The sequence below is a fragment of the Carcharhinus amblyrhynchos genome, chromosome 9 (genome assembly GCF_965287045.1).
Source record: "Carcharhinus amblyrhynchos chromosome 9, sCarAmb.v2.hapA, whole genome shotgun sequence".
Taxonomy (NCBI): Eukaryota; Metazoa; Chordata; class Chondrichthyes; order Carcharhiniformes; family Carcharhinidae; genus Carcharhinus; species Carcharhinus amblyrhynchos.
This window is the reverse complement of record NC_137332.1, coordinates 57,582,816-57,597,160: the sequence shown is the minus strand read 5'-3', so window position 1 is coordinate 57,597,160 and position 14,345 is coordinate 57,582,816. Positions and strand designations below refer to the sequence as shown.

The 14,345-nt window shown below is 42.1% G+C and overlaps 1 protein-coding gene across 2 annotated transcripts in view; it reads right to left on the bottom strand.

Moving 5' to 3' along the window:
* Positions 1-14,345, bottom strand: part of LOC145347836 (protein Niban 1-like) — a 111,995-nt gene that overhangs the window by 55,942 nt on the left and 41,708 nt on the right. For both annotated transcript variants that reach the window (XM_080195739.1, XM_080195740.1), the window contains exons 2-3: positions 12,219-12,349; positions 4,364-4,495 (exon numbers count right to left, since the gene is read on the bottom strand). In XM_080195739.1, the coding sequence (XP_080051865.1) occupies positions 4,364-4,495; positions 12,219-12,349 (263 nt within the window). The remainder of the gene's footprint in view (positions 1-4,363; positions 4,496-12,218; positions 12,350-14,345) is intronic.

The following is a 14,345-nucleotide window of genomic DNA, read 5'->3' as shown; positions in this document are numbered from 1 at the left end:
AAAACTGGGATTGGAATGTTTTGTGCACGCTTTGCCCATTTCGCTACAAAGCTGCAATCTGAGGGCCACAGCAGGTGAAGGACTTCAATGTCAGTAGTTTGGGTAGGATCATCTCAATGGGAGGGGGTGGCATTTCTGCTACAGTTTGCACATGACTGGCTTGGCCTTTGGACAGTAAGAAGTCTCACAACACCAGATTAAAGTCCAACGGGTTTATTTGTAGCAAACGCCACTAGCTTTCGGAACTGGCTGTTCCTTCATCAGGTAGGTGGGAGTTCTGATCACAAACAAGCATATAAAGACACAAACTCAATTTACATGAATAATGATTGGAATGTAATAAATTAATCATTATTCATGTAAATTGAGTTTGTGTCTTTATATGCCCTCTTTGTGATCAGAACTCCCACCCAACTGACAAAGTAACAGTCAGTCCTGAAAGCTAGTGGCATTTGCTACAAATAAACCTGTTGGACTTTAACCTGGTGTTGAGAGACTTCTTACTGTGTTTACCCCAGTCCGGCATCTCCACATCTTGGCCTTTGGAGACAGCAGCAAACAAATGGTGCTTGCAATTCATTCACAGACTTGGTGGAGTTTTGCACCAGAACTAGCAGTGATTATAAATCCAAAACAGCACGGTGTCACTTTCTATAAGGAATTCAGGACCTGTTTGAACAGGACAAGTCACTGTGTACCTTTCTACCCAATCAGATTGAAGAATCCTCACTGAGCCACACAGTTTCTGAACCAGAAATTGTCAGTGGGAATAGTTAACTCAATGTCAAATCATAAAGAGAAAGCAAAATAAACAAAAAAATTGAAAATTGGATCAAGGGCAACGTACCCTTGAATTGTGGAGTGAATGGACTATTTGTTTAAATATGTGGCCCCTTTAAATTATTTTGTTCAGCGGCACATACATAATAATATAAACATGCTGACATGTGTGGCCTGGGTGGGAACCTTCAGGCTACTGCTCAGCCATGCAACTTAAACAGAACTTCAAATCAGGGAAAGAAAGGACAAAAAAAAGAAGAAAAAGTTGAAGAAAGGTTTAACTTTTATACAATCTCCAATAATTAAAACCTACAGGAATGAGACTCCAAATCTGTAAAATTCAACTTTCGGCACCTGCCAGCTTGCTTGGCAGGGCATGTAACTTATCAAATTTACATGCTGTGGCATGGAATAGCTGTAAGTTTTCCTGGCGTGTTTAGTAGCTATCTAGTGAATGCGCTCACAGAAATACCAGCATGGTGATGCTTTAGGACAGGCAAGACAAGTCTGACAGCAATATCCTGATCTCCATGTTAACTGTGTATATGCTGTCACTGAAAGTTGTTCTGTGTTTTCCTCTTTAATAACAATGAGCATTGATAGCCTTGCTGTTATTTTTACCACAAAATCTGGCCCACCTGTCTTAACATTCCTGTGACTCCTTCATGAAATCCTAACAGATGACTGGTGCCTAGCAACCCTAAATGCTCATGCCACACAGCTATAATTTAGGCTCTGAATGCCACAATGGTGAGGGATGACCTGCAGAATTGGATATGCCCCAAATTAATATTTAAATGAAGAGTCTATCTCTGTGGCTGTGGCGATGCTTGCTGTTGCTCCCGTTTTCTGAAAACTCCATTTGGACATACATACATTTGGCAGAGTTGTCAGTTGTCCAATTTAATCCACAGTTGAGAACTAGGGGAATAGAGAAGGCGATAAACAAAGCACCCATTTTGAACTTCTCTATTCGTACTACAGTAGGAGCACCATTGTCTGTCATATGAGCAGAGTACTTCAAATCCAGCAACCTCAGGACTGCACATATCTGTGATAGATTTCAGAACTTTGATGGCTTTCCAAACAAAAAAAAATCAGAATGCCTTAATTCAAATTGGAAATGGCACAGTGGTTAGCACTGCTGCCTCACAGCGCCAGGGACCTGCATTCAGTTCTCAGCTTGTGTCACCGTCTGCATGAGTTTCCTCTGGGTACTTCGGTTTCCTCCCGCAGTCTGTGCATTGACCCGAACAAGCACCGGAATGTGCAGTGTTAATGCAAGTCTTACTTGTGACTAATAAATAAACTATAACTCAGTGATATGGCAAAACCCTTGCAGGAAAAGCAAAAAAATGTGATTGCAAAGCACTCTAGGTAAATGATCAAGTCACTGTTGATATTAATTTACTCCTCGCACACTGGATTTTTTTCTCTTGCCTCCCCTATTTCCCAACAGAAATGCATCCTGTTTAAAATGAGAAAAGATCAATCAAATTGAAACAATTTTACAAATACTCTGTAGTAACTGAAAACAATTTGTTTTTATTCATGCAAATGTGTACAGTTTTCATTAATAACTCTCTTTAAAATAACCTGGATCAGCTGCAAGGCAGCAGCCAACGTCCATGAAGTTTAAAGGCATTTAGGAATCAAGTGCAATGGTTGATTTTGAGCCTATGGCTTCTCTTTGGGTGGCCTTAATGGCATCAAAACTCAATATGTCTTCCCTGCATTACAGTTAGAATAGACACCCTGATCCCAAGCACAATAAACATCGCTAAATATTCTGCCTCATTGGACTCCGCCAGAGTACTTTGACCTTCCTGGGTAACTTCAACTCTCTGCCACACTGAGCTGGGTAGGGTCAGGTTTTGCTGGAGGGCTGTAAAAGATGTCCCCTGGTTTTTGCGTTTAGGGATTTGAAGTACTCCACCTACACAAATTTCAGTGATGAATTAGGCTCCTGAAACATAGATTAAGGAGGGGATTCTCCGGTCTGCTAGATCTAGGCAAGTATTGCAATGGCCTGGAGAATCAGGAGTTGGCAGAAAAACGGATTCTATGCTGATCGCCAAACCCTTTGCAAATCTCCCAGGCCCTGGCTCCAACAAATGCATATTCAAATCCACACATTTCAATATAATTAGCATGCTTGCAGTCTGAGTCAAATAGCTCCCGCTCTTCATCCACCTACCCATTGGATCTGCACTGGGTGGACTTTCATACAGGTCCTCACCCTGAGGATCGAGGAAGCACCACCAATCCGACAGCAATGAGAGCATTCTTCCACCCCACCACCCTCCCTCCCCACCAGCCCCTGCCCCCACCACACAGGCATGAGGTTTATCTGACCTGACACCCCATTCAGATCCCCTTCATTCCCAGAACCTCAACACCGCCCCATGCCACTTCAGACTCCCTACATAGCTCCCCTCACCCTTAGACCCTTCCCTTGCTCAGCCCCCTCTTCCCTCTCAGGCTGCTACTGACTCAGCCTCCTTTCAGACCACATAGCTTGGCAGTGCCAACAGTGCACATCCCCTAGCACTGACACTCTGGCTCCAGGGTAGGTCAAGTATCTATTTGCCCCTTTGTTGCTGCTAGGCTGCAAAAGATCAGTCCCTCAAGGGTCCTGGGGTCTAGGGGTTGACCTCATCATTCTCCACCAGGATGGGGGTGTCACAGCTGGACTGCCTCTTCTGGCACGTGTCTGCATGGGTATCCTCCGAGTGCTCTGGTTTCCTCCCACAGTCCAAAGATCTTCAAGTTAGGTGCCTTGACCATGGTAAATGCACAGCGTTTGAGGAGGAGGGTGTAGACCTGGGTAGGATGCTCTGTCAAAGTGTCAGTGCAGATGGGCCGAATAGCCACCTTCTGTACTGTAGGCATTCTAAGGCTTAGTTATGGACTTTTGTTGGTGAATGAATTCGGACTGTTTTACCTGAAAATTTAGTTGTTAATTTCTGATCAATTTCATGGAATTCAAATTTCTAAATTTCTAAAATTATTGGTCACAGTATTTCAAGTTTTTTTTTAATCAAACAGGTTGAATTAAAATCTTCCTATGTTATGAAAGGTGCTGTAATTAATTTGGTTTCGCTCAACATTATCACTGTTACTTTACCACTAAATATCTGCAAACATAAACTTATCAGTGTTGTTGTTTATAAAAAAGAAGCCCCTTTAACTACAATGGGTTTTGTGGCCTTCAAGCCTCACTGAGAAAACGATGCCAGCAAGGTGGAACCTATGACCAATGTAACCCACCAGCCCCATGCACTGTTGCTGCTTGGCTGCCACAAAGTATGAGATCACTGATTACAAGTATAGACTTTTGCTTAGCGCAGCCACAAAGTTAACTCATTGTGGAGGCCGAAGAGAACCTTTTATATCAAGAAAAATAAAGATAAGGATCTCATACATTGAGGTGTTATATTTACAAAGAAAGCCTGTAGCCCTGCAATTATCAGTTGTGCGCTCATTGGACTTCAGATTTTATTACAGCTGCACTGCATTGCTTTTGTTTTATTCTTGTGTCAATGGTAAACCAACAAGCAAGGAGCGAAAAAAAGTTACTTACCTCCTTGTTTTCATAGCACTCGATGCTGTTGTCATTTTTTATAACAATGTAGCGGTCTTTCCATTTCTTGAATTCCTCCACATATTGTGTCACCTCCTGTTTGTATACCACTTTCCCAGTTCCCTTTGGTTCCTGTAAGGTAGAAGGTAGGTTCTAAAGTATCACTCCCATACAAACCAGCTCTGCATCTCAAATTGCAGACTGTCTACCTCCTGTTTTACCTCAGGCCAAGCAGATAAAGATGAGGAGGAACTATAACACAATACTAAAAAAGAGCAAATTCCACTGGTATCTCTAAAAGATAGAGACAAAATTACAGAAGCTAATGCCTGAGTCAAAACATTTTCTTCTGTTTCTCTTTCATTCTGGAAACAGTCTCATTCCTCAAGGAGTAATTCCAAATTAACATAAATCATGCAGTCAAGTATTAAAAAGTTGAAGATGCAAATAAGAGCAAAAAGTGATGAAAAAAATCCTTTGACTGCTACACGGATGGTTATTAAAATGTGGTTGTGAAGATTTCCACTTCAGTGTTGCAAGTGAAACCACAGACATTTTCTATAAATGTCCTTAGAAATACCCAGAAGAGGAAGTCTTCACCAATAAATTTACAACCTCATAACACAGTAGGGAGAGGCATGGTTATCCCTTAAAGTTAAATCTCAATTCGTTTTCTGTCAAAGATAAAAATCAGAAATTGGATGGATTTCCATTAGTGTGAAATAATCCAGCCTGAGCTGAAGGGAGCAGAAATGTTTTTCGGCCCAGTCTCAAGGCTCATTTATCCAACTACTCTGACACAGATTCCAGTTAATCAGAAATCAGCCTGGTGCCTCATCCAGCATCACTGCTCTCTGCTACAGCAGACATTAGGCCCAATCCATTCAGGTGAAGAACAAGATCAACAACTTGCATTTATAAATATCACAGTCAATTAACTATTTTAAGCATAGTCACAGCTGTACTGTAGGCAAATACAGCTATTAACCTACACACAGCAAGGGCCCTCAAACAGCAATGGGATAAATCATCAGTTAGGTCGATTGAGCTTGCTAAATTGCCCCTTAGATGAATTAGCCATGATAAATGCATGTGGGAAAAGGGCAGGATGGGGTGGGCCTGAGTGGGATGCTCTTTCGGAGAGTTGGTGCAGACTTCATGGGACCAACGGCCTCCTTCTGCACTGCAGGACTTCTATGGATTCAACTATACTCTTATTTTTAAGTGGTTCCTTGATATTCACCCAGATGCTGAAACAACGCACCAGCTATTTTTCCTATTGTACCATGTGATCATTTAAATCCCTGCGGGAAGGTAAAACATGCCCTCAAAAAGTATCAAAACTGCAGATGCTGGAAATCTGAAATAAAACAAAAATTGCTAGGAAAGCACAGCAGGCCTGGCAGCATCGGTGTAGCATTGGTGGCATTGCCAGTGCTACAAAGCTGCCAACCTCTGATTGGCCAGCAGGGGTGATAGAGACCTTTGGCTAATTGCCACATCCACCACAGGGGGAACCCACCACAGAGGGCCTGAAAAAACCCATCCAGGGTTAAGGTTTTGAGTTCATATGAGTGATCTTCAGAGTTCATCACTCGGCGGAGAAACACTATTAAAGATATACACTCAGAGTACACTCACACAGTACCGCATTGAGAAGTGTCAGCACAGAATAAGTTCCCAAGAATGTGGCCTGGAGACTTGAACCCTGTAATATGTATGATGCATTCACATTGTTACACAAAACAAAACAATGGTCCTCTGATGGGACTAAACACATTGTAACAATTATAATCCAATTGTTATTCTTTGACAGAATAAAAATACAGAACCAGGAAATCGGTGTAACGAGTTATTACACTAATTTGAGTGTTTATTTGGATAAGAGATCCACAACCGACTGACTTAGAGGCAGGAAAGCTACATTCAAGCATATCATCAAATAGATAGAAAAATCAACAGGAATGCTTTGTGTAAAAATGTAACCTTCATGTGAGCTGCAAATATCCCTTTCTTTCAAACAATGATCCATGCATTCACGTTGATACATGTAACGTATGGGAACAAATTATTCCACAGTTATTGGTGTGCATAACAAAGCGACAGAGCTGTTTCACTGGGCAGGGGTGGGTAGTTAATGCAGCCATAAGAGGCAGGCTGGAAAGAGGAGGCAGTATAGTTGAGGTGAGAAGGTACGGGAAGTAGATCCCATTGTCTTCCCAACTCCACTAGTAAAGACCTAGGTTGAATGGGTCAAAGATGGCCTTTCAAGGGTGGCCACTCAAGGGTCTTGTTGTGCAGCTGCTAGTATTCAATCCATGGCAGGCTGTGGCCACACCAATTGGGTAATACTTTCCAGTTATGCCTTTGGCCTGGTGCTCCCTCTTTCTAGGGCATCCTGTACCCAATGCGGGGGCTCGCTGTCAGACCCATGGGAAACCACACCCTGTCCCTCCACAATAGCTTCCTACCCCAGGCCTCCCTGATGTACCCAGTGATCCAGCCAGACACACTATTGTCTCGAGGCTGCAAAGATGATCCTCCTAATAGGCCCCACTGCAATACCCGTAGCGGCCACTCTTTCTGGTGGCATTGCCACTACTATAAAGCTTGCAACCTCTGAGTGGCCACGGAGTGTGGTGGGAAATTGTTCCTGGCAAGTACATCCTTTGAGGTAAGAAGATCAAAAATGCACATAATACTCCAGCTGTGGTCTCACCAAAGCCCTGTACAGCTGCAGTAAGACATCCACACTCCAGTAATCAAATTGTCTTGCAATGAAGGCCAATATTTCATTTCCCATCCTAACTACTTGCTGTGCCTGCAATGCTTGCTTTCAGTGACATTTAGTTCCCACCTTCCAGTTTCACTTTCCTTCATGTCAATCATAGAATCCTAAAATCCCACAGTGTAGAAAGAGACCATTTGGCCCATCAAGTTTTCACCGACTACAATTCCACTCAAACTCTATCGCCATAACCCTGTAAATTTATCCTTGCTAGCTAGTCCCCCTGACACTAAGGGGCAATTTTAGTGCCAATCCACCTAACCTGCACATCTTTGGACTGTGGGAGGAAACTAGAACACCCGGAGGAAACTCATGCAGGGGAAAATGTGTAAACTCCACACAGACAATGGCCAAGCAGGAATCGATCCTGGGTTCCTGGCACTGTGAGGCAGCAGTGCTAGCCACTGTGCCAGCATGCTGCCCACCCATCAAAAATACACTCAAAGAAACCAGGCGCTGGAACACGTGTGAACAGGATCCTGTGCAAGAATATCAGGAAACCTCCAAAGATCGTTTGTGGCATAAAGTAGTCCCAGAATCTTAAGAGCTTGGCAACTAACATAATCTTGGTGTAAGTAGGATAGACAATAAATGCAGCCTTGCCACCATTGTCTGCAACTCAAGAATAAATTTGTCCTAAATTGGCAAAAGCTCCCTCATTCCCTCGCTAAGCTCATCCTGTCCATGGGATAGAACTCCTGTTTCCTTGACCCTATTTCCACTAAACTGTTCATCATAAACCTTCACCTCCTGCTCCCAATATGAGCTGATATTGTAAAATGGTTCTGTCTCTTCACACGTTGTCCCTCTTTCCTTTAAATCTGCCATTGACAGACCTCTCCTCAGAAAAACAACCCTAGACTCTTGTGTCCTTGCAAATGTCATCCACCCCATCTCCAACATCTCTTTCTCTCCCAAAGTCCTTGAACATGTTTTTCTCTCCCAAACTAGTTCCCATCCATCCCAGAACTTCATGTTTGAATTCCTCCAATCAGGTTTCTATGCTGCCACAGAACTGGAATGCTTTCACCAAAGTCCTATGTGCCTGTGAGATAAAGGGAAACTATCCCTCCAAGGCCCTCATGATCTATATGCAGCTTTTGACTTGGGCAAGCCCACCATCTTCCCCCAGTTTTTCTCCACTGCCAATTTGGTGTGAATATAATCATCTGATCATATCTACCCAACTGTAGCCTGAGATTCACTTGCAATAGCTTCTCTTTCTGCTTCCACATCCTCCCTCTACTTTTTAAAATTTCTTTGTTCACAGGATGTGAGCATTACTGGCTAGACCAATAGTTATTGCCAATCCCCAATTGCCCTTGAAAAGGTAGTGGTGAGCTGCTTTCTTGAACCACTGCAGTCCATGTGGCATCGACTGTTGTCAACAGTGTTGTTAAGGACGGAGTCCCAGGATTTTGACCCAGTGACAGGAACAGTGATAAATTTCCAAATCAAGCTAGGGTTGCTTGGAGGGAAATTTTCAAGTGGTGGTGTTTCCGTGTACATATTGTCCTTGTAGTACTAGGTGGTAGGATTTAATAATGAAGACTTAGAATAAGGACTTAGAATAAAATGCTGCTTTTCTATTCCATTCCAAGTTTGATTTACTGCAGGTTATGTTTTGTGATGTCTGAGTTGAGCTGATGTGGAGCTTCATCTGGAGGAAGATTCTGGATTAGCTAAAGCTTGAAGAAGGTGAGATGGATAAGGAAAGTATTTGGAAAATCATTCCTCAAGGTGATGAAGGCATGTCTGAAAGTTTCAAAGAAACTGAGATGGACACAGGCAGCAACATTCACAGAAGGTTGCATTGGTAAATGACTGGATGCAGAATAGAAAACTTGGAGCAGAGTCAAAGAGAGAGTAAAAGTTGCACCTGGCTGGTCAAATAAGCAGCCAGGAAGGCTTGTTTCAAGGCAATGTTAGAGAGATGCCAAAAGTCAAACATAAAATTCTAACAGAATTAGGCAGGGTAGATTCAGAAAAATTGTTCCTGAAGGTGGGGGGTAGTCTAGAAGTAGGGGTCATTGTTTGAGGATAAAGAGTAAACCTCTTAGGACATTTTAGGTGAGGAGAAATTTCTTCACCTAGAAAGTGGTGAACCTGGAATTCATGACCACAGAAAGTAGTTGAGGCCAAAATGTTGCGTAATTTCAAGAAGGAATTAGATATAGTCCTTGAGGCTAAAGGGATCAAGGGATGTGAGGGGAAAACAGGATCAGGGTATTGAATTTGATCATCAGCCATGATAATAATGAATGGCGGAGCAGGCTCGAAGGGCCGAATGGCCTACTCCTGCTTCTACTTTCTATGTTTCTATGTAGAATGCTTCATGTTTGCCAAAATTGAGTTTGGGAAGCTTCAACTCATTGTGGATTCAGTATTTAATAGGCAGTTGCATCGTACAGCAACAGACATAGGATCAACAACGACAATAGACAGCATCACTATGTAGTATCAGCATGTTTATAGTACTGACACGTTGTGAATAATACTATCAATAATGTGATGTTGATATATGTACTGACACATTGTATTATTCACAATCAATAGTGTGATGTTGATATATTTAATGTTTAAGAGAAATGTTCATTTTTTGTCTTCAAGCAGTCAATTATATTAGGTGGGAATGCAGCTTAGATGCTGGAAGAGCAGGATAATGACAAATTTTAGCCATGTAGTATTTACTGAGGAGAGAGCTAATGGATTTTTGTTTATAGAAGATTTCCCTTGGGGGTTTTGATTAGGTTGATTGACAGGATCATGTGATAATGGGGTTTATAGGAAGAATTGGTATGTAGCAGAGGAAAAACAGTTTTCAATTCTGGCTGGGATTTGTTTAAAGACAGAGGTCTGCAAGCTGTTCCTGAAATTAAAACTTCTGAAAGCTTCGAGATTGTGTACACGCCTTATAGCAAGTATAGCTGTGGTTAACTGCATTGAAAGTGGAATTTTTAAATCTGTAAGTGAATGTTGCTTATTTGGAACTGAAACAGTGATAAGTTAGAATTTACAGTTGTTTCCTTTCCTAACTATTGTTCAACTGTTAAGAGTTAAGCTATTTAATTTTGTCAGAGTTATATTTAAATTGTGTTATTAAACGAAGTTTGTTTTACTATGAAAGCTCCCTAATTTGTCAGCAAAATTGCTCATGGAGTGAAGTATCCTATCCTTAGATTTATGCCAAAACAGAAAAATTGTTGGGGTCTAGTCTAGCTTTCTAACATAATTTGCAATTGTGGTCCAGGGATCTAACAATAGTCAACACATCGATGCTGAATCCAAGGCAGACCGGAATTAGGCACTCATGTTAGCCAGGAGTGCAAACAGCAATGTGGATGCAAAATCTTTGTGAATTGGAAAACAAGATTCTTGCTCGTGAAATCTCATTTTCTGATTTTCCCTGTCCCTCACTAGTGATGTCTCAAGACTCCTGCCCAAGAAGGACTGAAATCTCATTCTATACATTAAGAAATTATCATATAAATAAAAGGCTTTACCAGACATTAAGAACTTTCCCCTTCCCTGGCAGCACCAACCTGACAGTACCGCCCTTGTTGTGCCAACCTGTTGATGTCAACGGGCCTTGTCACCCTGGCAGTGCAAACCTGGCAGTGTCACCCTGTCAGTGCAAGGGGCAGATCCTCTAGGGCTCTCCTTTGGAGGGGGTTTCCTTTACCTATGAAGGAAAATGCCCCAGTTCTTTGTGGAGGGGGTCCCCTCATCTATGTGGGATAAGGAATATTCCTTTCAGTGTGGATCAGGCCCCTTTTCAAAGCATTTGCTGTAAATACATATGAGTACACACTGACTATATTGCAATTGCCTGTTGTTCTGGTGTTAGTTTCCCATTTGCTTTATGTGTAATGAGAGGATGCTTGGAGATTAATTTGTAACAGGAGACAAAGTTCATTCCCTGCGGAACTCTTTAGTGACATCGAAGAGTGGGCTGAATCATATGTAGTCTCTAGAAGGGTATCTCCTACTTGGTTGTCTACTCCTTTGATGTGGCCTTATGCCTCGACCCTTAGTTTTCTTCCTGTTCTGTCTCCAGTACAAGGACATATCTGGCCATAACTCATGCCATGCTTGACAGAATGGTACTCAGAAAATGACCGCCCTGCCACAAACTAAGAAAAAGGTAGCTTTCAGCATCCTTCCTCTGCTGAACAGATGAGAAAAACATTCTATAATCACTTCAGTCAAAGCTGATGTTTCAGATAAGGTACTTGGACATTCAAAGCTTCTAAACTCAACCACTTCCTGGTGTGACAAGACTTGCCACTCTTTTTTTTACAGTTTTAACTTCATTCAAGTGTGAATCTGGGTGCAGAATGGTAGAATTTCTGTCACAGCAGCTTTTGGTCGTCATTACCTAATTATTTCTATACATCCATCACTGTGAGAGCACGGTGATCTTTTTCCAGCTGTCAATTCCACAGCAACTGAGAGCACATTTTAGAATGGGTGCAAAACAACAGGTGCAACCAAACCCCACCCCAAATTCAAGACTCCTCAGTCAGGACTACACCATATTTGTGCCTATAAAATCTGCAATTTTGAACATATTATGGAATATGGAATGTTTAATAATAGCCAAGATGAATTAAAAGTAAAACACTACATGTGTTAGGATCGCCCATTTTTGGAGTGATGTCAGTAGCATTGGCATCCCTGTGGTTTGCCCATGTTCGAATTTTCTCCTCTTGGTGCTTCAGTAGCTGGTTCTCTCAATAGTTAAGATAAGCATCTTCCATTTCATTGAGTGCTCAGTGAAAGAGATCAATGTATCTTCCCCAAATCAAGCATTGGACAAGTATTGTACCGGGTACAGATGAGATGCCTGAAAGTATGTCAGGAAAAATAGGGTGTTTACTGGGGTTATTTGTGACCTTGTGCTGCCAACAGGGACCTGCGCTCACAAAGAATGGATTTTTGTGTTCAGCACAATAGCCCAGATTCTCTGACCCACACAACTTGTGAACGCGACTCCCCATTCGCACGGCATGTGACTGCAGAATTACCAGCCTCCATGAGTATTTTATCATACATTTCATAATGTACCTTATGCTGCAGCAATTGGGGCTGCTCCTCTTGGTCTTGCTCCACCTCACATCTGATGTGGTTGAAGAAGGCTACAGAGTATTGCCGCTGGTAATGAGGACTGAAGTTTTTAAGCTCTGCTTCAGCCTTACCTGAGAAAAGAAGAAGAAAATAATGGCAATGTAAGTGCAGTTGGGAAAGTTAGGGGATGATAAAGCATTACGCTACACCACTTAAAAAAAACTAGTCTGAGCAAAGCATAAAAAGGTGAAACTATTCATTGCAGCATTACAGAAAAAACTTAATGCTTATTTGTTCAACTGTTGAAGGAAACCTTATGCACAGTAGTCTGTGATCAGCCTTGCGTGAGACAGAAAATAAGGTCTAATCTGCACACCACTGACTGACTGACTGGTTGACATTCTCAGAAGAGACATTGGTAGTAAATAACCTATCAGTTAAGATCCATGATGATAGCTAGCAGATAAATGCACCAGGCAGAGCAGCTACATTTGGCTCCACAGAGACTATGTTGACTATCACAGTAAGCAGTTCCTCAACACTGACATCAGGAGAATAGTCACAACTGGTTATTTTGGTATTCTATGTGCTTTCTCTTTGTGGCTTTTTAGAATTAAGTTATGGCTTGGTGGGTCAAATTTGGCATCAGTTTATGCAGCATTGATCCTTGTCTAATGGAAACCGCATTTTGATGTTCCAAAGATACAATTCTTTTTTCTCACTATGAGTTGCTCCATTCTGTCATCCACAGCCAGTATGTGTAATAGAAACATCACCCCAAATGAAAGGAGTAGTTAACAGACATTACGAAAGAGGATATTATGACTTCAGTGGAACTCTAGTTTCTACTTCAGGCAAAGGAATATGTTTGAATTTCCTGCACCACCTACACTTACATTACACTGTTACAAATAACTGCATTAGTTAAATAAAGGACCGATTGCCTCTATACACTGAATATAACAAAATCATAAAAGACTGGATTAGAGTTGACTGCACCTATTATGGGAGATAATCTTGTTTTTATAAGTCATACAAACAATATTTAATTGAATCAAAATCTGCTTTTAAGAAACATAAGAACATAAGAAATAGGAGCAGGAGTAGGCCAATTAGCCCTTCGAGCCTGCCCCGCCATTCAATAAGATCATGGCTGATCTGTCGTGTCTCAGTTCCACATTCCCGCCCTCTCCCCATAACCCTTAATCCCCTCTCTTCTCAAAAACCCATCAACCCGCATTTTAAAAATATTTAGCGAGGCAGCCTCCACCACTTCAACGGGCAGAGAATTCCAGAGATTCACCACCCTTTGAGTGAAGAAGTTCCTCCTCAACTCCGTTCTAAACCGCACCCCCCTTTATCTTGAGGCTATGCCCCCTAGTCCTACTATCCTTTCTGAGCGGGAAGAGTCTCTTACTGTGACCATAATGAACTATTTCATTATGAACTATTTATTTATCTCAGGTAGCTTTGTCCAGTGAACACTTGGGCTAGGACTTTACAGTCCCGCTGCACGCGCGTCTCCCACCCACCCCCACCCCCCACAAATAATATATATAAATTGCTGTTTACTTTGGCAGGATTGTAATACTCCACTGGGCGGGAGGGGCTGTAAAATCCTGGCCTCAGTGGTAAATTAAGGGTTCTGAAGGAATCATTTTGGCAGATTTTAATGGCGAAAACCAATTAATGGCAGATCACTGGGTGTTTCAGAATACCACAGAAAAACACACCAGTGAACTCGTTACAGAATGCACCTAAGATTCCAAGCGGTCCATTCCTCTTCTTGGGAACTGTCTCAGGCTGAAACAGATTGTTGGCAATGGGGCAACTCTCCAACCTTGCTGCACTGTTGGTAGATGGAGAATCCGTACAAGCCTAAAAATCCATTTGGCGTCCAGCGTGAAACATGTGATTCTCCTGGCTCCTTTCTAATGGTGTACACCAGATCGCGCCCATTCTCACCAGCAAGGGTGCCAGGCTGATCAGCATGAGATTGACTGTATTTCAATAGATGTCACACACGTCGTTCTGCAGGTCCTGTGAAGTCAGAAATGTCTTTTATAAATCGTAAGAGGGTTCCATTCCCTTGATACGCAGATTGTGTGTGACTATCTTGCTAACATT